The sequence below is a fragment of the Arvicanthis niloticus genome, chromosome 10, assembly GCF_011762505.2.
Source record: "Arvicanthis niloticus isolate mArvNil1 chromosome 10, mArvNil1.pat.X, whole genome shotgun sequence".
In the NCBI taxonomy this organism is placed as follows: domain Eukaryota; kingdom Metazoa; phylum Chordata; class Mammalia; order Rodentia; family Muridae; genus Arvicanthis; species Arvicanthis niloticus.
The window spans coordinates 62,246,051-62,267,713 of NC_047667.1; the positions used below are offsets into that span (position 1 = coordinate 62,246,051).

Consider the following 21,663-nt stretch of genomic DNA (forward strand, 5'->3'; position numbering starts at 1 on the left):
GGACTGACAGGATTTCCTTGATTGTATCTTTTTATTTATGAGGCATAATTTATGAGTGCCGGGGAGCAAACTGCACTGACTGATGACTAAGGCGCGCCAAGGCCATAAATCAGAAGCCATGGAAGAAGTGTGGCTTGTGATCGAATCTATTGAATTAGCTGTTGGCCCAAGCCAATACAGGTATTGGAAAGACCCTTTTAATATCTATTTGTCTCCCTCGTGGGAGCGTGATAACAATCACATTCCATGCCCCTGGGAAACAAATAATTTAATTGTTTGCCTGTTAACATGCAACCTATTTACTCTACTGATTAATGACTGGCATGGCTGCTCATGTTCTGCTTTGTTTTTTTTTTTTTGTTTTTTTTTTAATTTCTGATGTGAATTGTTAATGCTGTATTTACATTCTCTGGTTTGTATCAACAACGAGGTCTCTTCCTTGCTGCTACATGAAATAAACTTGTCCTCGGAATGATTGAAATGCTGTTCAGTGAAACATTCCGAAAGGAACCATGTGATAGGATGCCATCAATGTTGGTGAAGTATGCATCATGCAAGCATAAGGTCATGAGTTCAATCCTCTAGAATCTAGTATAAATAGAAATAAATAAATATCAGCCGGTTTAGTACCACATACTTGCAATCCTAGTGCTGTTGAGACAGGTAGAATCCCTGGGTTTCACTGGCCAGTCAAGCTTCAAGTGAGAAACCCTGTCTCAAAAATTAAGGTGCAGAGTAATTGACAAAGACACCTGATATTACCTCAGACTTGTACACACGCATATACTCATGTATGTTTCAAAGATGGTAGGATATTAATACACAGCAGATATGCTTGGCCCAGGGAGGGGCACTATTAAGAGGTGCGGCCTTGTTGGAGTAGGTGTGTCACTGTTGGGCATGGGCTACCTGGAAGCCAGTATCCCACTAGCAGCCTTCAGATGAAGATGTAGAACTCTCAGCTCTGCCTGCACCATGCCTGCCTGGATGCTGCCATGCTCCCACCTTGATGAAAATGGACTGAACCTTAGCCAGCCCAATTAAATGTTGTCCTGTATAAGACTTGCCTTAGTCATAGTGTCTGTTCACAGCAGTAAAAACGCTAACTAAGAAAATGCTCTAAACAGACACTTTGTGAAAAGAAATTGGAACATGATTATGCCTAGATTTCTGTTCTTGGTCCTATAGTATTTTGCAAAGAATATCGGATGTGAGGATCAGCTGGAGGTATTCTAAGAGCCCTGGTTCTTAGGTCCTCTCACCAGAAATGCTGGTGCCAGGACCCAAAGTGAAATGGAAGACTCTGGACAGCAGCAGCTCCTGGCTTACTCCTCTGAAAGACAAGTTCTGTTTTCAAAAAGTCCTTGCTGTATTCACAGCTCTGCGGGGAATGGCAGCTTAGTGGCAGGTGTTCACACTTCACATCATCAAAATTATTTAAGGCAAAACACAGTAATTAGTCTTTGAGGGAAATGAGTAAATTGAAGAAGACCTTCATATTTTTAATGGACAACAAGAAAAAGGATGGTAGCCGTCGGTAGTTACAATTAAATACGTAGTGCACTAAAAACAGCCCTGTGTGTACATCTAGGTAACAAAGCAAACTGACATCATCCCCGTGCTGATTGTTGTGGGGTACAGATTCGACAGCTAAACATTTCAGTTATTTTTATTTATTAAAATCATTTTTCTAAGTCTTGCACTGTAACATTTCCCATTGTTACAACAGAAACATTAAAAGCAACCCAACTTGATCCACACTGACTTCCTCTCCTTTGTAAGAGTTCCCTACTGGGAGGCTCTAAACTGTAATGTGTGGGGTCAAGTTCACTACATGCACAGATATAAAGTGGTATCAAACGTAAATAATGAGCCTTTCAGTGGAAACTGTAACCACCATTAGTTTGTTTATTGAGGATGAACCAGTATATTAGGGGATGCCCTGGGTGTGCACAGTTTTTTATCTCCACTCTTCATTATGGAATTCATAGTAGGTAACACCATATCTGTTCAGAGAATACTTGGTTTTCTTGGTGTTCATATTGATCCATTAAAGCTAAAAGGCCAGGGAGCTGGAGAACGCAATTCTGTGGTGGAATCCCTGCCTCGAATAAATTAGGTCCCACATTTCTCTCCTAGGATGAAATGCCAAAATCAAACCAATACACTGTTCAGAATTTCCTGACCATAATCTTTGCATCATTTTCCATCCATGTTAGTCAGCTTCCTTGCACAACAGATGCTTGCAGAAACTATAAGACTGGAAGTTAACCTGAAAGCCCCACCAGCCCAAGGATCAGGTTATTTCCTGGAATGTTGGGAGTTGTAGTTCTTCGATAAAAACAAAGCCATATGGGTTTGTCCTTTAAAAACCCCTGTAACATATGTTTCAGGGCCATTCAGCTGGGAATTCCAAGGAGTGGTCCTGACCAAAGCCCATCCTGGTCAGTATCTAATTAAAAGTGTGCTTCAAATTTGGTTCAAAATTATGGAACTGGTTTTTCTCTTGTGAATCTCAGAACTAACAGTAACTTACAGAGGGCAATATTTACGTGGGCTGTTTCAGAAATCACATGAATAGCCACCCAGCTCCGTTCTTTCTGAGCCTGTAGAAAAACACAGCGCCATTGTGGGGAGGCCACAGTGGAGCAAGTGGCCAGGACTAAAAGATAAGGGATCTGTAGAGTGAAAAATTATAAAGACCATTTTATAAAATATATACAGGCTTTTTTCTTTACCCCTAGACCTGAGCAAAAGAATGCAGGTTCCAGAAAGTGGAACTGAGTGTAAGATTTCAGGCCTTCACTGCCCCGGATACATTCCGGGAAGAATACATTATCCCTGAGTCAGAGGACACTTGCTAGATTAACATTCCTCAAGCCTCTGGGAAAAGAACCCACCTGTGGGTGGGGAAGGCCCAAAGCTGGAAGACACATTCCTAACCACAAAGAGAAATGCAAGCCATCTAGGTGAGACTGAGAAATAGTTGAGCTAGTGACAGGGCAAGACCACATTTTGAGAATACAGAGTGTTTTCCACATGATCCTGATTCACTTAGGTTGCGTTCCTCTGGAATTCTCCACTATTTTTATTGTTATATTTCCTTAGTAACCTTTCACCCCCTCCTCACTCTCCAGGTTTGTGGTTTCCCCCTTTAAAAACCCTTCTCAGACTGACTGGCTTTGTCAGTTCAACTCCTGCGAGAGTGAACCGAATTGACCTTGGCTGGCCAACTCTCCCTAATAAACCTCTACTGATTGCATCCAGGTACAGTGTCTTGCGATTTTTGGGTGGCCATGATTTCCCAAGACTTGAGTAAGGATCTCCCGAGTTTGGGGGTCTTCAGATCCAGATAAAATATATCCTTAAATGACACTCCCCAATGACCACTTTCCTCTGACTAGGTCTTGCCTCCCAAACTTTCCAATATCCCATTAAGTTTCAAATCCCTAAGTGGGCTGATCCAGTCTCTTCCCAAAGCTGCCACCTATGAAGATGAGTGCTTTGGGGCCAGGCCTTCAACATATGAACTTTTTGTAGACATTTAAAACCCAATAACCCATAATGCCACAGTGTCAAGTGTTACCAAATTCAGTTACTGTTTCTAAAAGAAATCATAGGTATAATCTGTGTTAATATTTTTATTATGAATCTGCAATTATATTTTAGTCCATGCCTTGTTTAGCTGTACATAAATAAAAATGATAATGAATTTTTGATGATAGACTTTTTTTTTTTTAACAGAGACTGGGTGTGGAAGGGGAAAGGGGTCAGAGCAGACTGAGAAAGGTGGCCATCACAGCTTCTCTGTCTTGTCTTCTGGTATTTGTTATAACACACACTGGCTCCTTTCCTGCCCGTGAGCCCCACCATGCTTCAGTCTGTCAGATTTCTCTTCACAGTAACCATTTCCATTTTCACTGCAGCTCATGTAAATAGGCTGATCCTGCTTTGCATAAGCATGTTGATTTATATGAATGCTATTTTGATCTCAAATTGATTGAATACTAAAAAGGAAGTCTGGGGGGGGCGAAGAGCAATGTGTTCTGAAGGTCTCTTGTCAAAGACGAGAGAGAACACTAGCTCCTACATGCATTCCTTGCTAGGACAGGAATTCTATACTGTCTATATTTTAGAAGATAATATTCCCAAATGCACCAACACCTAGACTCTGAGGTCCACTAGTTTTTAACTATATGAAGTTTGGAAAGACAACCGGAGTTTGGTTCCCAGCACCCACACAGGGCCGCTCATAACTACCTCTGCCTGCAGCCCCAAGGGAGCTGATGTCCCCTTCTGGCCTCCTCAGGAAGCCCCAATCATGGGCACATACCTACACTCTGACAAACAGACATACACAATTCATAGTAAAATTATTAGATTATATCACATCTTGAAAGTAAGACTCCACTTGATCAAAGCCTGTAGCACAGGAAGGTAGCGCTGATCCCCCCAGCAGCACTAAAACCCCATGGTGGACCTACACGGCAAATGATGAATATTAACATATTAAAGGAAGACCATAAATGGGGAAGAACAGATCCTAAAGAAAGAGAGGAGGAAGAATGAGAGGGGACTATTTCGAGGGAGGCTGTGGCCCAGCAAAAAGACGGGATGGCAGGGAAGGGCAGTGAGTGGGGAAGCACAGATAAAAACAAAACAAAAAAAATAACATATATGCATGAAAACACCATAATGAAACCCATCCGTGTTCTCACTTTTTAAATTAATATTAAAAAAAGAGAAGTGAGCTCTTCCAGCCCTGGGCTAGGCTGTTCCCTAGGCTTCCTTCAGTGGTCCTTTCTCCTCTGTATCTCTCCTCAGCCTCTCACCTGCATGGCAGCCGTCTCCATGGGCACTCAGCTATTTGCTGGATTTGTCTTCTATCAAACTCCTCCTATGGGCTTCCTTCTTATGACCCTGATTAATATCAGTGTGTTCTTAAACTGCCAAGAGCCCGTTCCTGCCAGCGGATCTGATACTGACCTTTGTGCTCTACTTTATGTCTTTCCGAGAATACCGTATTTTTGAATCTGTCCGTCTTCTGCCGTGAAAGGCCTCTTCATAGCAACTCTAGAAGGTTGCATTTTCAAGTGGTCGATCTCCAGCTCACCAAGGCAGGCACCCTCCCTCTTGGGGCCTGACATCTGATCTCTTCATTAATAATCTAGCCTTCTGCCCCACTGTATGACTGACCTTGGCCTTTTCAGAGGGGACAAGAACAGTCTGGGTGGTACTCTGACTTGGACACTAGCTGGCAGAAGCCCTACTGTCATGGAGACAGCCTTCTGTGTCTTGCTCCCCAGCCCATCACAGGGAACATGTTCAGCTGAGACAGTTGACTCAACATATCTTCCACCCTTGTGAGTTAGATCAGGTCAGATCCTGACCTGATCTAGACTTTCAGACCCACGGTAGCTATGTCCACATGGCAGCAACCAGCAAAATCCAAAGCTCAGTTTACCAGAAAGAGCAGTTTTAGCCCCCACTCACAAACTCTTACCCAGTACACATATACACACATATCCACAAAACGGAATGTTTCAGAGTGCTTTGAAACAAGGAGAGGATGAGGGACTATAAGCAAATCCAGAGAGAGAGCTCTTTAAAGAGCTGGTTTCTCTTTAGAGAAGAGGGCCATGGGCAATCCTCTCAGCAGGGGCTGGAGATTTACATTTGACAGCAGCTCCACTTTAGAAATTTGCTTTCACAAAGGCATCTGCCCCCAGAAAGAAACACAAATCCTGATTGGACTTGGCTCTGTGGAGGCTGTTGCTTCTCTCTGCAAGCTATACTGATATAGGAACAGAACAGAACAGAACAGAACAGAACAGAACAGAACGAAACTCTCAGCTCGGGTTTTCCTGTATGGCTTGTTTTTAAACATCCTGCATGTTGTTTATAAAAAGATAAAGAGAAGAGAGATGTGTTCTATGGAGGTGTGGGGAGAGATGGGGGAAATGGGTGCCTCATTGGGCCCATGCCAAGACATCCCTTCCCCCTGAGGGACCAGCCACACAATGGTATAGTATAGAATAGAGTTTATTCAGGGTATGAGGAGGGCAGTGAAGAGGGTAGTAGAAGCAGAGAAAGGCAGAGAGAGACAGAGACAGAGAGACAGAGAGAGACAGAGAGAGAGAGACAGAGAGAGAGACAGAGAGAGAGACAGAGAGAGAGACAGAGAAGAGAACAGAAGAGAACAGAAGTAGAAGAGTAGAGGTGTAGAGGCCAGCCATGAACACGTGGGGGCGGGGGGGAGGGAACGGGGAGAGAGGGGAGAAAGGAAGCAGGGAAAGAGCAAGAGAGGAACAAGAAGAGAAGGAAAAGGGGGCAAGCAGCCTCTTTAATAGTGGGTCAGGCCTACCTGGTTGTTGCCAGGTAACTGTGGGACAGAGCTTAGACAGAATACTAACACTGCATACCTCCCAGTACTGTACATACAAACTCAGGCAAGCTTTCCTCACTTGTCCTTAACGGGCCATGACAGTTTATTTTTTTTTTAATAAACACAGCAAAAGACAGCCAATGAGAAAAAAATTCCCCAAAGTTGGAGTTGCACCGGAGAGCTCAGTAAGGAACACCAGTAGGCGACACAGTCATCTTGTATCGCTGTCTCCATCTATCATTCTGATTGATCACTGTGTGGTTGGCTGCTATTGGGCCTAATTTAACCCTATATGCTCACACATCCATCCACTGGGTCTATTGCACCTGACATCCTACAAATTACTCACTCATGCAAATGGCGACCCAAGGAGACCTTTTAGGATATTCGTGTTTAATTATACAAATGGTTCTTGATAAATAAGATTACACATCTCCCCATATGTTTATCCCCTCCTTGATTAAAGGAAATTTGATTTTCATGCAGATTTAATGGAGACACTGTTTAAGAATTGCTGAGTTTTATGGAGTCCAGAAATCCATCCACCCTGAAGGAACTAACGACAACAACAAAAAAAAAAAAAGTGAAAAAAAGTGTCTCCACTGCTCCACAGAGTCAGAGAGGAGCGTGGTAGCCAGCAATCTACCTGTGGAATTCCTGAAACCCTAGCAAGCTACTTTCTTGTTCTATGTTGTTCTATGATCCTTGGTAGTCACAAACTTACAAGATCAAAGTTCATCCCATTTGTTGTGTTTTATTAAAAATACAAAAACAAAAAAACAGGATATGTTTTATACAGCCAGTTATGATGAAGTGGGAGGGTAACTTGTTGGAATATAGAATAGAGTTTACTTAAGGCATGAGAAGGGGAGTTGAGAAGGGAAGAGAGAGAGAGAGAGAGAGAGAGAGAGAGAGAGAGAGAGAGAGAGCCAAATAGCCCCTTTTATTGCAAGCCAGGTAACTGTTGGACAGAGCCTAGAAGGAATGCTAACACCATTATGTTATTGGTTTGGTGACTGATTTATCTACTTTTACCTTTTATTGAGACATGTTCTTACTATGTAGCCCAGCTAGTCTGGAACTCATTATATAGCGGAGACTGGCTTTGAACTTACAGAGATTGGTCAGCCATTCCAGAGGGCTAGGATTAAAGGTGTGTGCCATTACGCCCACACCTGATACTCCAGTGTAAGGGTACCTTGTTTGTGATTGGTCTTGTTGATTCTTTTTGAGGTATGGGCGACGAATTCTGCAGGCAAAGCAGCAAGTAACTGGACACAGTGTAGAACTGGACCCGCCCCACCAGAAGGTCTCAAAGCACCCACATTCCACACTGTCTCCTCCACCCAAGCGGTGGTCAACATCAGCGCACCTTCAAAGCCCAATGGGAACATCAGCCTCTTCCGGGTCTTCTCCAACTCCAGCGGAACTCACATCACGGTGAGCGCACAGCTCTAAGAGCTAACACAGCAAGGCTCTTCCTAAAAGCCTGCCTTGGTGCTGTGGCACCTTGCCCTCCTCCCTAGATCCTGTGTGTCTGCCTTCACTTGCCCTCTGAGAAGGGGCCTGCTGTGAGACTGCACCTTTAGGAAACAGAAAACATCTGAACTGGGATAAGGGCCAGGCATGGTACTGAAGCCTGCGGAGATTGAAGGAGCTGAAGAACTTACACATTGATTTAATTTAGAAATTAATTTATTTTAGAAAAATAGGGGCCAGGTAGTTGAAGAATGGCAGCCAGTCCACAAGATGAGGTGGATGGAGTGAATGTTAATATGGAAAAGAAAAGAGGAAGCAAGGGATGTTCTGGGAACTCTGATGTTGATACAGGCAGATCTCTAAAAAAGGGAAAATCCGGTTTTCTTAGGCAGACTACAGAGAACAAAGCTGACCCCACTGCCGCCATTAACACATTTGAGGGAAGTCAGGAGGTAGAACTGAGCGTGGGGGATCTCATGCTGAGCTGTAAGCTGAGAGGGAGGCCATGCTAGAAACAAAGAAAAATATTCCTGTTGTAAAGTGGAAGGCACTAACAAGGGGAAGCAGCTTGACAAGCCAATTGTTTTTGTTCAAAGGAGCTGCCCAGACCTAAACCCAGCTAGCAAGCACACTGGGAGGAGAACAGAAAATTCACTTGGTGTTTATTCTAATGTGGGTGGTGACTATTGTCTTGTCCCCATTGGTTGGGTCTCACCTCACAGTCTTTTGAGATAGCCTAGTTTTAAAGGAAATGAAGAGAAACCAGAGGGGGTGGCGGATACACTGTTTAAGTCATTTAAATTCAGATAATGGGGGGAGTACATAAAATTTTTTTGGGTGGGGGGACATCAAAACATTTGCATATGGTTTTACAAGGTGAGAAAGATAAAAAAAATACTTTAATTTCTTGTCATAAATAGAAGGTTTTCGGGGCTGGAGAGATGGCTCAGTGGTTAAGAGCACTGGCTGCTCTTCCAGAGGTCCTGAGTTCAATTCCCAGCAACCACATGGTGGCTCACAACCATCTGTAATGGGATCCGATGCACTCTTCTGGTGTGTCTGAAGACAGCGATAGTGTACCCACATACATAAAATAGATAAATAAATCCTTAAAAAAATAAAAGTTTTTCAGTATTTGACAGAGAAGGCTAATATTTAACGTCCCTAATAGCTATTAGGAACCCACTGCTAAGCCATACATAGGCGACGACACTGATAGCCTCCTCCTCTCCACTCTCTTACCTCTGTGGTATGGCCGGGGTCTCTCCCCTGTGGCTCATGAATAAATGGAGATGATAATACTTTGTTCACATAAGCTTACAGAGAGATCGCGCAGATCCCAGTATTACATTATGAATTATTTAGATCAATTTGGGCAAGTGTGGAGAAATCCTCTGAGGCCAGCATGCCCCGTGCGGGAAACACAATTTCCCAAGAATCCCCACGCGCAGGCAAGGCTCCTAGTGAATGCTAACGGAATATTAGCATATGTTCTACAGGGTTTCCTATTCAATAAATATAGATGATGTAAATACAATCAGCCCTTGATTATCCATGCTTATAAAATGATAATATTAATAAACCTAAATAATTTCTATGTGGAGCGCATTGTATGCATTTTTTTTTAAATAGCAGGTGGCTCCTTAATTATGTTACTTACGTCGATGTGGAAATTAATTCCCAGCTTCTGAGCACTTCTCTTCCAAATGAGGTCAAAAGTTTGCTTCAAATAAATCAAAAGTCCGTAGCTCTACAAAGACACGGGGCTTTGCAAAACAGAACTCTGAGAGAGGAAGGAGGGCAGGCAAACATTAAACATTTGCACCCACCTCTGATATGGGTCCCAAGGCATTTTGAGTGCATAAGTTCCATGCAAGTTATTGTAGTAGAACGTGAAGTTTAGTGATAAAAAGATAATTCAAGTACAGATTATGATTTTCTTTTCATCTTGTTGCAAAGGAGTCCCTTTGAAAGTCATTGAATTCGACCCGTATTTTGTGTACTTGGTTCCATTTTCTAGTACATTCCTAAAATTAGGTAAGGGATAATGTCACCCCCTTGTGACCTCTTTCTGTTTACTGGACTCTTGTATCATAAACACCCCTCCACCTGGATCAGTCTTCCAAGAGTTAACACTCAGTGTAACACCTCATTACTTCTCCCAAAGTGCCTAGCATGGGCTCCCATTCATAGCAGGAAGCGTACCATCTCTGACATGTGACAGTCTCATCTAGTCCTCTCCCCTGCAGCTGTCTGAAGGCATGGCCACCCAGCAGACCCTTCATGACCTGAGACCCTTCACCACATACACCATTGGAGTTGAGGCCTGCACCTGTTTCAACTGCTGCAGCCGAGGGCCCACAGCTGAGCTGAGGACACATCCTGCCCCACCCTCGGGGCTGTCTCCTCCCCAGGTCCAGACACTGGGCTCCAGGATGGCCTCCTTCCAGTGGACTCCCCCTCAGCTCCCCAATGGTGTCATTCACAGGTAATTGTCAGCGGAATTGATTAATAGACCAAAAGGCAACAGGGCACAGAGGCATATGACTGCCCTGCAGTCTAGAGGACTGCACTGAGAAGACAAAGCACTTGTTTGAGCAGTTTTGTTACTTGAAAAGTATTTAAGCCATGAACCAGCCGAAGGAAAGATGAACAACCAATGCTTCGAGAAACAGTGCACTGTGTCTGGGTTCACTAATAGAAGACACTGCCCTGGGAGTTCTCTGGAACCATGCACTCTGCTAGCCTCAGCTGGAGCAAAAGAGATCTCTGTGGCTAGCTGGGAACTGCCCTGACCTAAGTTAAAATGTCAGGAGGGGCCACCATCTCAAAGAACAAAAGAGCCTTCATTCAGAATTATCTGGAGAGAAGAGGATTTTCTTTATTCTTTGTAAAAGACAACAATGAATCCCTCTCAAGGGAACCAAACATCTAACCTTAATTCATGGAAATGATTACTTGTGGGGCTGGAGAAATGGCCCAGTTAGTAGAGTGCTTACCATGCTTAGGTGCCTGTGTTTGATCCCCAAAACCCACGTAAAAAGCTAGGTGTGGTAGCATATACTTAGCTATCCCAGTGCTGAGATGGCAGAGGTAGGTAGAGCTCTAGGGCACCCTGGAACTCCCTGGGCAACCAGCCTAGCCTACGTGGCAAGCTCCAGACCTGTGGGAAACCCTGTCTCAAAAAATAAATAAGATAGAGATGGGTCTGGAGAGATAGCACAACAGTTAAAAGAGCACTGACTGCTCTCAGAAGACCCAGGTTCAATTCCTAGTACCCACAGAGCAGTTTATAACCGCCTGTAACTCCAGTTCCAGTGGTTCTTACGCCCTCTTCTGGCCTCTGCTGGCACTGCATGCATCTGCTATACAGGCATACATGCAATCATAGAACCCATACACACAAAAAAGAAATCTTAAAAAAAAAAAAAAAAAAAAAAAAAAAAAAGGAACAGTTCCACAGTTGTCTGACACAGAGATGCTCACACCTGCATGTGCACATGTACCAGGCAGCCACACACCTGCACATAAACTATCTTCTGTATGGCAATCCACATGTGTACATGAAGAAGCTCCACACATCTTCTCATATAGCTCACGCCTCATTCCCCTGTGGTATCAACTCAGGGTCTCTGAAAGCAGTTTCCTGGAAATGGAGTTTTTAAAGTGTTTGCAAAATGTCTTCTCTCCCAAATCTAAGCAGCTTTGAAAAGTAATCAAACCCACTGCCTGTCTTTCTTCTCCACACCTCTGCCTGTCCCAGCTATGAGCTGCAGCTGAACCGGGCCTGCCCTCCTGATTCAGCCCCACGCTGCCCTCCTAGCCACGCAGAGAGGAAGTACTGGGGCCCTGGGCACAGAGCCAGCTTGATGGGGCTTCAGCCTAATACTGCCTACGGGGTGCAAGTGGTGGCCCACAATGAAGCAGGCAGCACGGGTTCTGGGTGGACCAGTTTCAGCACCAAGAAGGAGAGTAAGTACATGGGATGAGCCTGGCACAAGAGATGCTGTTTGAGAACCGGGAAAGGCCCGAGTTCAGTTGCATGGACTACCACTGAGACATCATGTCAGTAATGACTAGAGAAAACTCCCATGGCATTTATGAGTGTAAAGGTTCAGGGTAAGTCTGTAGTCTAGGCTAGCCTGGAACTTACTATGTAGTCCAGGCTTGGCTTCTCCCACCATTGAGGGTTTCAAGTTACACCATTGCAGCAGTCAGAGGAGAAAGAATGGGGGTCGATGATCATTACAGAACCCATCATTCTGTTACAAAAGGGCAAAGAACCCTGGGTGGATGGATAACAGTAAAATGTAATCAATAATAAGAAATGTTAAGAATTTTAACATTTATTGCCCTTTAAATATAATTAAGATTATAGGGCTTAATTTTTAGTAATGGCTAACTTGACTGACGAGCACAAAACTCCTGATCAGCTGACAACCAGAATTAGCCGGTTTCATCATACCATTAGGGAACACACATGGTAAAGTAGTGAAAGTATTCTGATTATAAAGGAAGTGGCCATGGAGTTATGCAGCTCTGGGTTCAGGTACTTGGTAGCTTTTACCTTGATTATTGAGTAAGGTGTTTAACCTCTGAGAGAAATCTATTTCTCTTCCTTTTTAGTTTTTAAAGATGTGTGTGTGTGCGCGCATGCGTGTGTGTGTGCGTGTGTGTGTGTGTGTGTGTGTGTGTGTGTGTGTGTGCACTTGCACGCAGTACCCATAGGAACTAAAAGAGGACATCAGATTTTCTTGGAACTAGAGGTTCTGGGAACCTAACTCTGGTCCTCTGCAAGAGCAGCCGGTGTTCTTAAACTGCTGAGCAATCTCTCCAGCCCCAGGACCCAATCTTCACTGGGGTATTTTAAGGGTTACATGACATCAACTATGTCAAGGCACAGGACCACTTCCTGTTTCCTCAAGCCCCTCCCAAGAAGCTACATACACCTGAGTCTCCATTACTTTTATTTCTTGCTTTTTTTCCTTCAGCAAAGACTCCAAATCCTTAAAGACAGAAATCACATTTATTTCCTTAATATTTGCAAGTTCCATTTTTTTTTTGTACTACTAGGATACAGGGAGATTTATTGGACCAGTGTGGTAGAAAAAAGCTTCAGAAAAATAAAACTGCATATTGGCCTGTGATGCAAGGCAGGCCCGGGCTGGAAACACGTAGCCATTGAAGAGGGTTTGATGACTCTTGGTCTTGGTGGAAAATTGCTATTAGTTTCTCTCTCTCTCTCTCTCTCTCTCTCTCTTTCTCTCTCTCTCTGAAAGTCTCCTGCTGTGAGAGAGATAAGGTTCACATGTGTCTTTAGGGTCTAAACCATAGGTTATAAAACATAATTATCCCATACCATGTTATAACCTTTGACATGAATGCTTTATAAATTCTTGGTTATTTTGGAGAACACAAGGTCTCCTGAAGCAGATCTTTTTCCCTCTGCCAGGTGATAGTTCATGACTTCGTTTGTTCCCTCAGCAACATAGTAACCTTAAAGATGAGCTAGCATTGAGGTCTCCCATTCTGTTTCAGCAAGGAGCTTACAAATGAGACGAGGGGATGCCTGTAAACGTGTACCAGGTTGCTTCTAGATCTGATGTAATACTTAGGAGAACCGAGCCTGATTATCTACTAAAGTGCTCTGCTATTGGTGGATTAGTCAGGTCAGTGAGTTATGACGCTTGGATTGCTGTTTGCAAGGCCTTTTAACCATCTCAGAAAACAAACTAACGCTTCAAGAAAAAGCTTTGAAAACAAATGGGTACCAAAAGAGCATAATTCACCATCTAAGCAGTTAGGTTTGCTGAAAAAAAAAGGAAAAAAATTAACTTCATCTAGTCCTTGGGGCTTCCTAGCAATAAATATTGATCTGATATGAAAAATAGCTATGTACTGTAGTTAATAGTGTTAAGGACACTTTATCCGTTAGAGAGGGAAAATACAGCAAAATATGAGCCCTGGGTTATGTTGCTAAGCAAACGCATTGTGTGCTAATAGTTTTATTTATAAATCAGAACTCTCCATTGATTTCTGGAAGCAGCACAAAGCTGCTGAGAGCGCACTTCACACGTGTCCCCTTTGGCCATCCTCCTGCCTTCTACTCCGGTTTGGTATTTTTAATGGATTTCTAGCAACATCCAGGCTTGTCTCTGGTTGGTTGGTTGGTTGTTTGATTGGTTAGCTGATTTCCTATACTGTTGCTTACACACTTCTGAAATCACCACCACCCCCCACCTCCCCCCCATCCATCCTGGAAGTTCCTGCGTCTAGAGCTGTGCTTTCCTCCCTCCACAGTGCCTCAGTACCAAGCCCTGTTCTCAGTGGACAGCAACGCATCCACAGTGCGGGTGGACTGGAGTGGCACTTTTCTCCCAAATGGCCAGCTAAAGGAGTACGTGGTCACCGATGGAGGACAGAGGGTGTACAGCGGCCTAGACACCACACTCTACATACCAAGGACAGTGGACAAAAGTTAGTAACTGACCCTCTTCTCTGTGTAAGGTGCTCTGGTCCCCAGCTTTAGGAAATGTCAAACCAGAGAGGCTTATCATCAGAATTTCTTGGTTTATATGGCCACTGTCTGTAGAAATCCTACAGCTCATAATATGTGTCTCCTCCCTGTTTGTTACTGGATACATCCAGGGATAGTGCTGTCTCCAGGAATGTTGAATGGCTGCAGGAAGGATGGAGACCAGAGGGCAGGTTCATTTCACAAGACAAAGAGCAACACACTTAGTTAGCAGCCATACTGAAGAGTTCCAGAGTGTCCCCGTGTCCCCACTTGCAGACAGCACCATCATCAGTATGCCAGTTAGTTTTCACCATCAACTTGGTGTAAACTAGAGTCACTTGGGAAGAAGGAACCTCCATGCAAGAATTGCCTCCATCAGATTGGCCTGTGGGCACATCTGTGAGGCATTTTCTTGGTTGCTTGATTTTCTTGTTATAGGAGCAAATGCCTGTGGGTTGTGCCATGCCTAGGCATGGAGGCCGAGGCTGTGTCTAAAAGCTTGCTCAGCAAGCCCAAGGGAACAAGCCCACCAGTAGTATTCTGCATTGATTTCTACTTCAGTTCCTGCCCTGACGTCTCCCGGTGATGGAGTGTAACGTAGAAGTGTAAGCCAAATAAGCCCTTTCCTCCTCAAGTTATTTCTGGTCGTGGTATTTATCAAAGTAACAAAAAAGCTACCAGAACACTTGGTGACCATGTCCTGAGTGAGGGGCTCCCCAAACCTCATGGAACAGTCCCTACTAGAACCTTCCTTTCCTTTCAGGACTGTGCCCATCCCCCCTCTCCAGTTGCATTTCTTATGTCTCCGACTTGGTTTTCAATTGAAACAAGACTCCACAAGGTACTCCAGGTTTTCAAGTCACCTACATGGTCACAGGGCCAGTGGAGACTGAACCCTTTGAAACATGCATTGGGTTTAGACAGTAAATCAGCCCGAGAGTGTTTGGGTCTGTTTGTTTAAGCTAAAGGATGACTCCATAGCTGCATTTGTAGAAACCGAGTTTCAGACCAAGTGAGCCACACACCGTCACGGCTGCTGGTCACCTGGGCAGCTTGCTATAGAGGGAAGATGGCCTGACAGTTGGCAGATCTGGGTTCTACCTGAGTGGGCCTCCAACCATCTGTGTGTGTGTGACCTTGCAAGAGGCACAGGGTCCTGGCAAAAAAAAAAAAAAAAAAAAGGAATAAGGGAATTTAGATCACATGATTCCCGAGTTCCCTTCTGAACTCTTTCTAGTCAAGAAAGGTATTCCTGAAAGCCTTAAAGGAAAAGGTGTCGATCTACTGCAGAGCAAGCTCCACTTCTGTGTGGTCCAGGTCCTTTGCCAGTGCTGCTTGGCTGCTCTGGGTAGAAGTTCTGATCTCTCTCCATCCTCCCTTATGGACATGCTGCCATCAGCTCTTTTGCTGATTGACTTTTTAACTAGAAGTTTGCATATTAGATGTCAGTTGGCTTTTTCTTGCTATGACAAATATCTAAGACAATCAACCTTATAAGGAAAAGAGATTTATTCCGTCTCATAACGGCTCTCATTTGTGATCTGCTGGCCACAGCTTTGGGCCTATGGTGCGGTAGCACATGGCAGAGCCTCGTCAAGGTCCCCCTCCTTCCCAGCAGCATCAACCCAGGAAACAGTCACTACTGTGATGGAGTGCGACTTTGCAGAGCCTTTAGCATCTAAACTGTTTTCGTTTCCCTTCTGGTGCTTTGGTCCCCTCACAAAGGGGAGTTAAAGAAGAGAGATTATATTAGCTCACAATTCCAGGTTACAGCCCATCACTAAGGGAAAGTCAAGGCAGCAGAAACTTGAAATAACTGGTCGCATTCAGCCATAGTCAAGAGCAGAGAGAATGAATGTATGTATGGGTGTCACTTGGCACCTACTCTACTGTAGTAAGGTCCAGGAACCCAAAACCAGGAAACGGAAATGGTACTACCCACTTTTAGGCTGGGTCTTCCTACCTCAATTAACACAACCATGACAACCCCTCGAAAACCTGACCACCATGGGTAACATTAACTATCAGTTCGCTCTGGAGTGTTAGTTTCACTGCTCTTTCCAGACGATGCCCCTGTTAGCTGGTGTTAAACACTGGACACTTACCTGTTCTTTCTTTTGTCTAGTTTTCTTCTTCCAGGTCACCTGCACGACAGACATTGGGAGTGTAAAGACTCCGTTGGTCCAGTATGATGCCGCTACTGGATTTGGTAAAGTTTCTCTTGTCTTGTGTTTAGAGCAGCAGCTACTCATTGTCCTCCAGAGACAGGCAAATGTCTGTGTCTAGACATGGCTAACACATTAGTGGTAGACTTGATGGAAGAAACTGTGCTGTGTCATAAAGAAAGAAATTAAAGGAAGGAAGGGAGGGTGGAAGGAAGGAAGAAAGAATGGAAGGAAGGAAAGAAAGAAGGAAAGATGGAAGGAAGGAAAGAAGGAAGGAAGCATGGAAAGAAGGAAACTTTACAGGCCCTAATGAAACTTCTGTTAGACGAGGAGTTAGGGTTACTTTCAAAAGCCAAATCACTGAATTGTCAATATGGCAAACATCAGAGAGACCTGATTAAATTTCTCTTCTAAACAAATATTTTCTCTAAATAATTTTATGACTTCATCTACAGAAGGGTGGCAGAGAGAGTCCAGGGAAGATGAGAAGATGGAAGACAATGGGTGGCCAATTCCTGTTGGTCCAAATGTTGTTCTTGAGTCAGAGCCTATAGTGGTGAACTGGGGACGTTTCGATCTGTATCCTTCATGGATTCTGATGGCTTACAGGCTAGAGAGATGTCTCAATGAGGGAAACACTCACCACACATTCATGAAAACCTGAGTCTGAATCCCCAGGATCCATTTAGAGGCAAGGTTAGTGTCATAGTCTGTAATCCCAATGCTTCTACAGCAAATGAGAAGTGGAGACAGGGGAATCCCTGGAAACTCAGAGGCCAGCTAGCCTAGCATACCATTAGCAAACAGGAGACCATGTATTAAACAAGGTTGAAAACAAGGGCTGACACCTAAGGTTGTCCTCTGACCTCTGTCTGTTTCTCCCCAACCCTCCTCCTGTCTTGTTTCAATCAACAGATATTCTTTTCCCATACTGTGCATATTTGGGTATACTATAGATCTGAGTTAACATGACCTTTCCCATATAGCTAATTTCATTATATCCAGAGCTATGAGACAGAAAGGACTTCATTGGATAAATTTCAATAACTCCTGTTTTCGCAGTTGGGTAGTCCAGGAATGCTCTGCAAACTTGTGTGGATGCTCCCTCAAACGTTGTCTTCCTACCCACTCCTGGCCAGGACATTTTCTTCAATGTGTTTATCTGATTTACCTGTTCATAAGAATCACCTCTATGTGCTTGCTAACTATACAGATCCTCAGGTCCCTGACACATATGCAGATGGGAGGGGCCTGAGGGCTGTGGGTTTTTAAATAGGTCCTGTCACATGATTCAGACACCGGGCCCCAGCACCTCATGCTGACTGATTCATATTCCACGTCAGTTCAGGTCAGATTCATTTGACTCGAGTTACAAAGTCGGGGTGTCTTTGTAGCCATCTCCTATCACTTGATTGACAAAGCAGGGCCCCCAAATAAAATTACAGTCTGAAAGGAAAATGGAAGGCTGGACAGAGTCCCGTTTTCAGCCTTTATCACAGGACAGCAACTTTCAGACAGCTCTTGAGACAAATGGAGCTTCCCACTGTGGTAAAGCTGTGCTGAAGGTAGCCCTTGTGTCTGGAAGAGGGTCTTAGCAGAACAGAGAGGGGAAATTCAGTGGACCGCCGGTTCTGAGATGTGCTGCCCAGCATATATCTCTAGTCAGTTTTAATTTTCATGATATAATTTCTAAAGAGTTCCTGTTCAGTTGCCTGAAGGCAGCCTCCAAGCGGGGAAAGAAGCAGACAGTGTCTCCTACTGCTGAGCTTTCTCCTTTGGAGGCTTCCTCCAGGCACCCTGCCCTTCATTCCCTATGTACTCCTGAGCAAAGAGCACATGGAGCCAATCGGATGTCCCTGGGGTCCTAGCGCTTTGTCACACACACACACAGAGAAGAACTTTACTCTTTTCTCCTGTGCAGCCAAGGTTCAGTTTTCAAACACCACATGGCTTCTCACTGTGAAGGGGCTTCCAGCCTGCTGGAGATTTGCCTGCAACCCTTTGTTTCAGAAGTGAGGAAGAAGAGGCCCAGGGTATTGGTGACTTTTCAAACCATGTCACCCCTGGGTTCAGAAAGGTGTACCCTCCTCTCAGGGTCTGAACTTAGTTTAAGTCATTTTCTAACATTGTCCCTGAGGATATGCATGTGACACCCTGCCACATCTTCCCTGCCCTCTGGTTCTGATCTGCTCAGAGCAGGGAGGTATCCAGAGAGCATGAGGTTTTCAGTGCTGTTAGCTTCTCCTCTGCCTCTGGCATTGGCCTTCAGTAGGAAGGGCTTTGGTTCTCAGCTTCAGGCCAGCCCAGGTGGTGGCTGCATCATAGTCATGAATCTCTAAGCTATTTTCAATGAAAGGACCAACAACTGATGTAAGGCCCTCTCCATCAGTTAGCCAACCAATGGCATGATTCTACTGCCATGTGCTGTTCTGTAGGGAGCCCACAGTCCCTTCCCCAGTGTGCTGCTCTCCTATCCCCACATACACGGCAATTCTACCCAACATATCTAGAAAGCCTCAGAGCCCACCATGTTATCCCGCTTTCCTTCATTGTCACAAAAGATCTGAGAAAAACAACTTAAGGTGAGGTTTGTGTAGGCTCGGGGTTCCAGAGATTTCAGTCTGTGGACAGTTGTCCCTATTGTCCCTGAGTCTAAGGCTGAACACTGTGGTGGGAATCACATGACAGAGCATAGATGTTACCTCATACTTCATGACAACCACAAAATAGAGACAGCTGGGTCTGGCCCAAGTGCACCCTTCATATCATGTCCTCATGTCATGTTCTCAGTGACTTGACTTACTTCCTCCAGCCAGGCCTCACCTCTCAACAGCTCATTAAGGCACCTTGCCAGTGAATTCGCCCATTGGTGAGGTGGGAACCTTAATGATATAGTCACTGTCATTGACCCATCCCCAAACACTGCTGTCCTAGGGACCAAGCATTCCACACAGATCCAAACTGGGACACTCACTGAACTTTGCTGAGTGTTCATGTGAACTTTGACTGCCCTATGCTCAGAAGGTAGCTATCAAAGTTATCACACAAATCTAGGAAAGAGCCATAACAGATACTTCCCTCCATAGGAGGCTCCCCCAATATATGTGAGATGATTTTTAGAACATTGGCTGATTAACAGAGGCTAAGCGACAAGCCATGGCAAAACTATAGTAGGAGCATGAGGTTGACATTCACAAGCGAAAAGATCTGATATCTCAAAATTCAGTTTGCACAAACCCTCTGAGGAGTAGAGCTGTTGTCTGAGGTGGGGGAGCCTTAGATATCCTCAGTATATGTCTTGGTGATTTGGGAGAGCCCATTGCTCAGGACATACCGCCAAGGGTGAGGAGACCCCTCTTAAAGATTGTTGCCTCCTGTCTACCAGCCACTCTTTCTAAGGCCACGGTGGTCTGCAGTACTGCGGGCTGCTGACTGTCCCCCTGCAGCACCCCAAGCCAACACTCTGGCTCACACGCAGTTAGATTGAAGCACAGGAGGTTGTGCTTCTCAGTCAAATCATAGCACCCAAAGCCACAAAGTTGCCTTCTGAAAGAATCTATTTCTTCCTGTGTGTCCTGCAGGCCTGGTGCTGACGACTCCTGGAGAAAAGAAGGGAGCAGGGGTCAAAAGCACAGAGTTCTACAGTGAACTGTGGTTCATCATGGTAATGGCCGTGCTGGGCCTGATCTTGCTGGCCATTTTTCTGTCCTTGATTCTACAAAGAAAACTCCACAAGGAGCCATGTATCAGAGAGAGACCTCCCTTGGTACCTCTTCAGAAACGAATGGCCCCACTGAGCGTCTACCCACCTGGGGAAAGCCATGTGGTAAGTATGGAAAGATAGACTTTTCCTGGTGTGGCTTGCTTTCATTCTTATGAATTCACTTATTGCTTACTGACAATAAGTGACAGCTGTTTGGTGAAGTATTTATGCATAAAGTCATACCAGCAAACGTAGGTAATTTAACTTCCTCCTCTCCAATTTAGATGTCTTTTAAACCTCTCTCTTGCCTAACTGCTCTTGCAAAGACTCCAGTACTATGTTAACAGCAGTAAGGATGGGTGGGCATCATTGTCTTCTTTCAAAAGAGAAAAAGGTCTTTTCCTTTTGCCCTAGTATAGTATGTGACTGCTTTTATTGTAAATGTCCTTTATTCTATGGAGGTAAAATGATGGCCCCTATGGTTTCTGTTCTTCTGTTGATACAATGTATCACATTTCTTGATTTGTATATGTTGAATCATCCTTGCATGCCTAGGACCAATTCCATTTGTCATCACACACACACACACACACACACACACACACACACACACACACACACACAAATAGCTATAGACTCATACCCAATGGACACAGGAGTAAACATTCTCATTATATATTTTGTGTGTGTGTGTGTGTGTGTGTGTGTGTGTGTGTGTGTGTGTGTGTGTGTGTGTGTGTGTGTGTGTGTGTGAAGGAAAATACTATTTCAGGAGGCCATTTCTGATGACTTGTAAAGCAGTTAAAAACCAGTGTCTTGGCTTGTCTGCATTTGCATGCAGGCTGATTTAAGTCTCTGGAATATAAGCATCAACTTGAACTTCAATTACTAATATATAATGAGAATGTTTGCTCCTGTGTACATTGGATAAGAGTCCATAGCTATTTGTGTGTGTGTGTGTGTGTGTGTGTGTGTGTGTGTGTGTACATATGTGGTAGTACTGTATGCTTTATTGTGCTGGTTTCTGATTTCTGTTTGTCTGGTTTAGTATCAAGGTAATGTTAGCTTCAAAAATAGTTTAAAAGAATTCTGGTTATTTTGGATTTTTGGAATGGTTTTTCAAAGTATAGAAACAGATCTCCTTTAAAATGCTTCCAATAAAGCCATCAGATCCTGAACATTTTTAGAGGGAAGATTTAATGTTTTAAAGATTTTATCCTATTTTTAATTATGTTTATGTGTCTGTGTATGAGTATGTGCATGTGAGTGCAGGTGCCTGCAGAGGCCGGACAGCATCAGATTCCCCTGGAGTTGGAGTCACAGGTAGTTTTGAGATGTTCTAAGAGTGCTAAGAACAATACTTGGGTCCTCTTCAGGAGCCATGAACACTCTCAACAGCTGGGTCATCTTCCCA

At 44.3% G+C, this 21,663-nt stretch overlaps 1 protein-coding gene across 1 annotated transcript in view; it reads left to right on the forward strand.

Moving 5' to 3' along the window:
- The window catches only part of Ush2a (usherin), a 681,657-nt gene that overhangs the window by 650,434 nt on the left and 9,560 nt on the right, over positions 1-21,663 (forward strand). The window contains exons 65-70 of the mRNA XM_034512972.2: positions 7,619-7,825; positions 10,114-10,352; positions 11,628-11,836; positions 14,165-14,341; positions 16,507-16,590; positions 20,128-20,372. Coding sequence (XP_034368863.1) covers positions 7,619-7,825; positions 10,114-10,352; positions 11,628-11,836; positions 14,165-14,341; positions 16,507-16,590; positions 20,128-20,372 — 1,161 coding nt within the window. The remainder of the gene's footprint in view (positions 1-7,618; positions 7,826-10,113; positions 10,353-11,627; positions 11,837-14,164; positions 14,342-16,506; positions 16,591-20,127; positions 20,373-21,663) is intronic.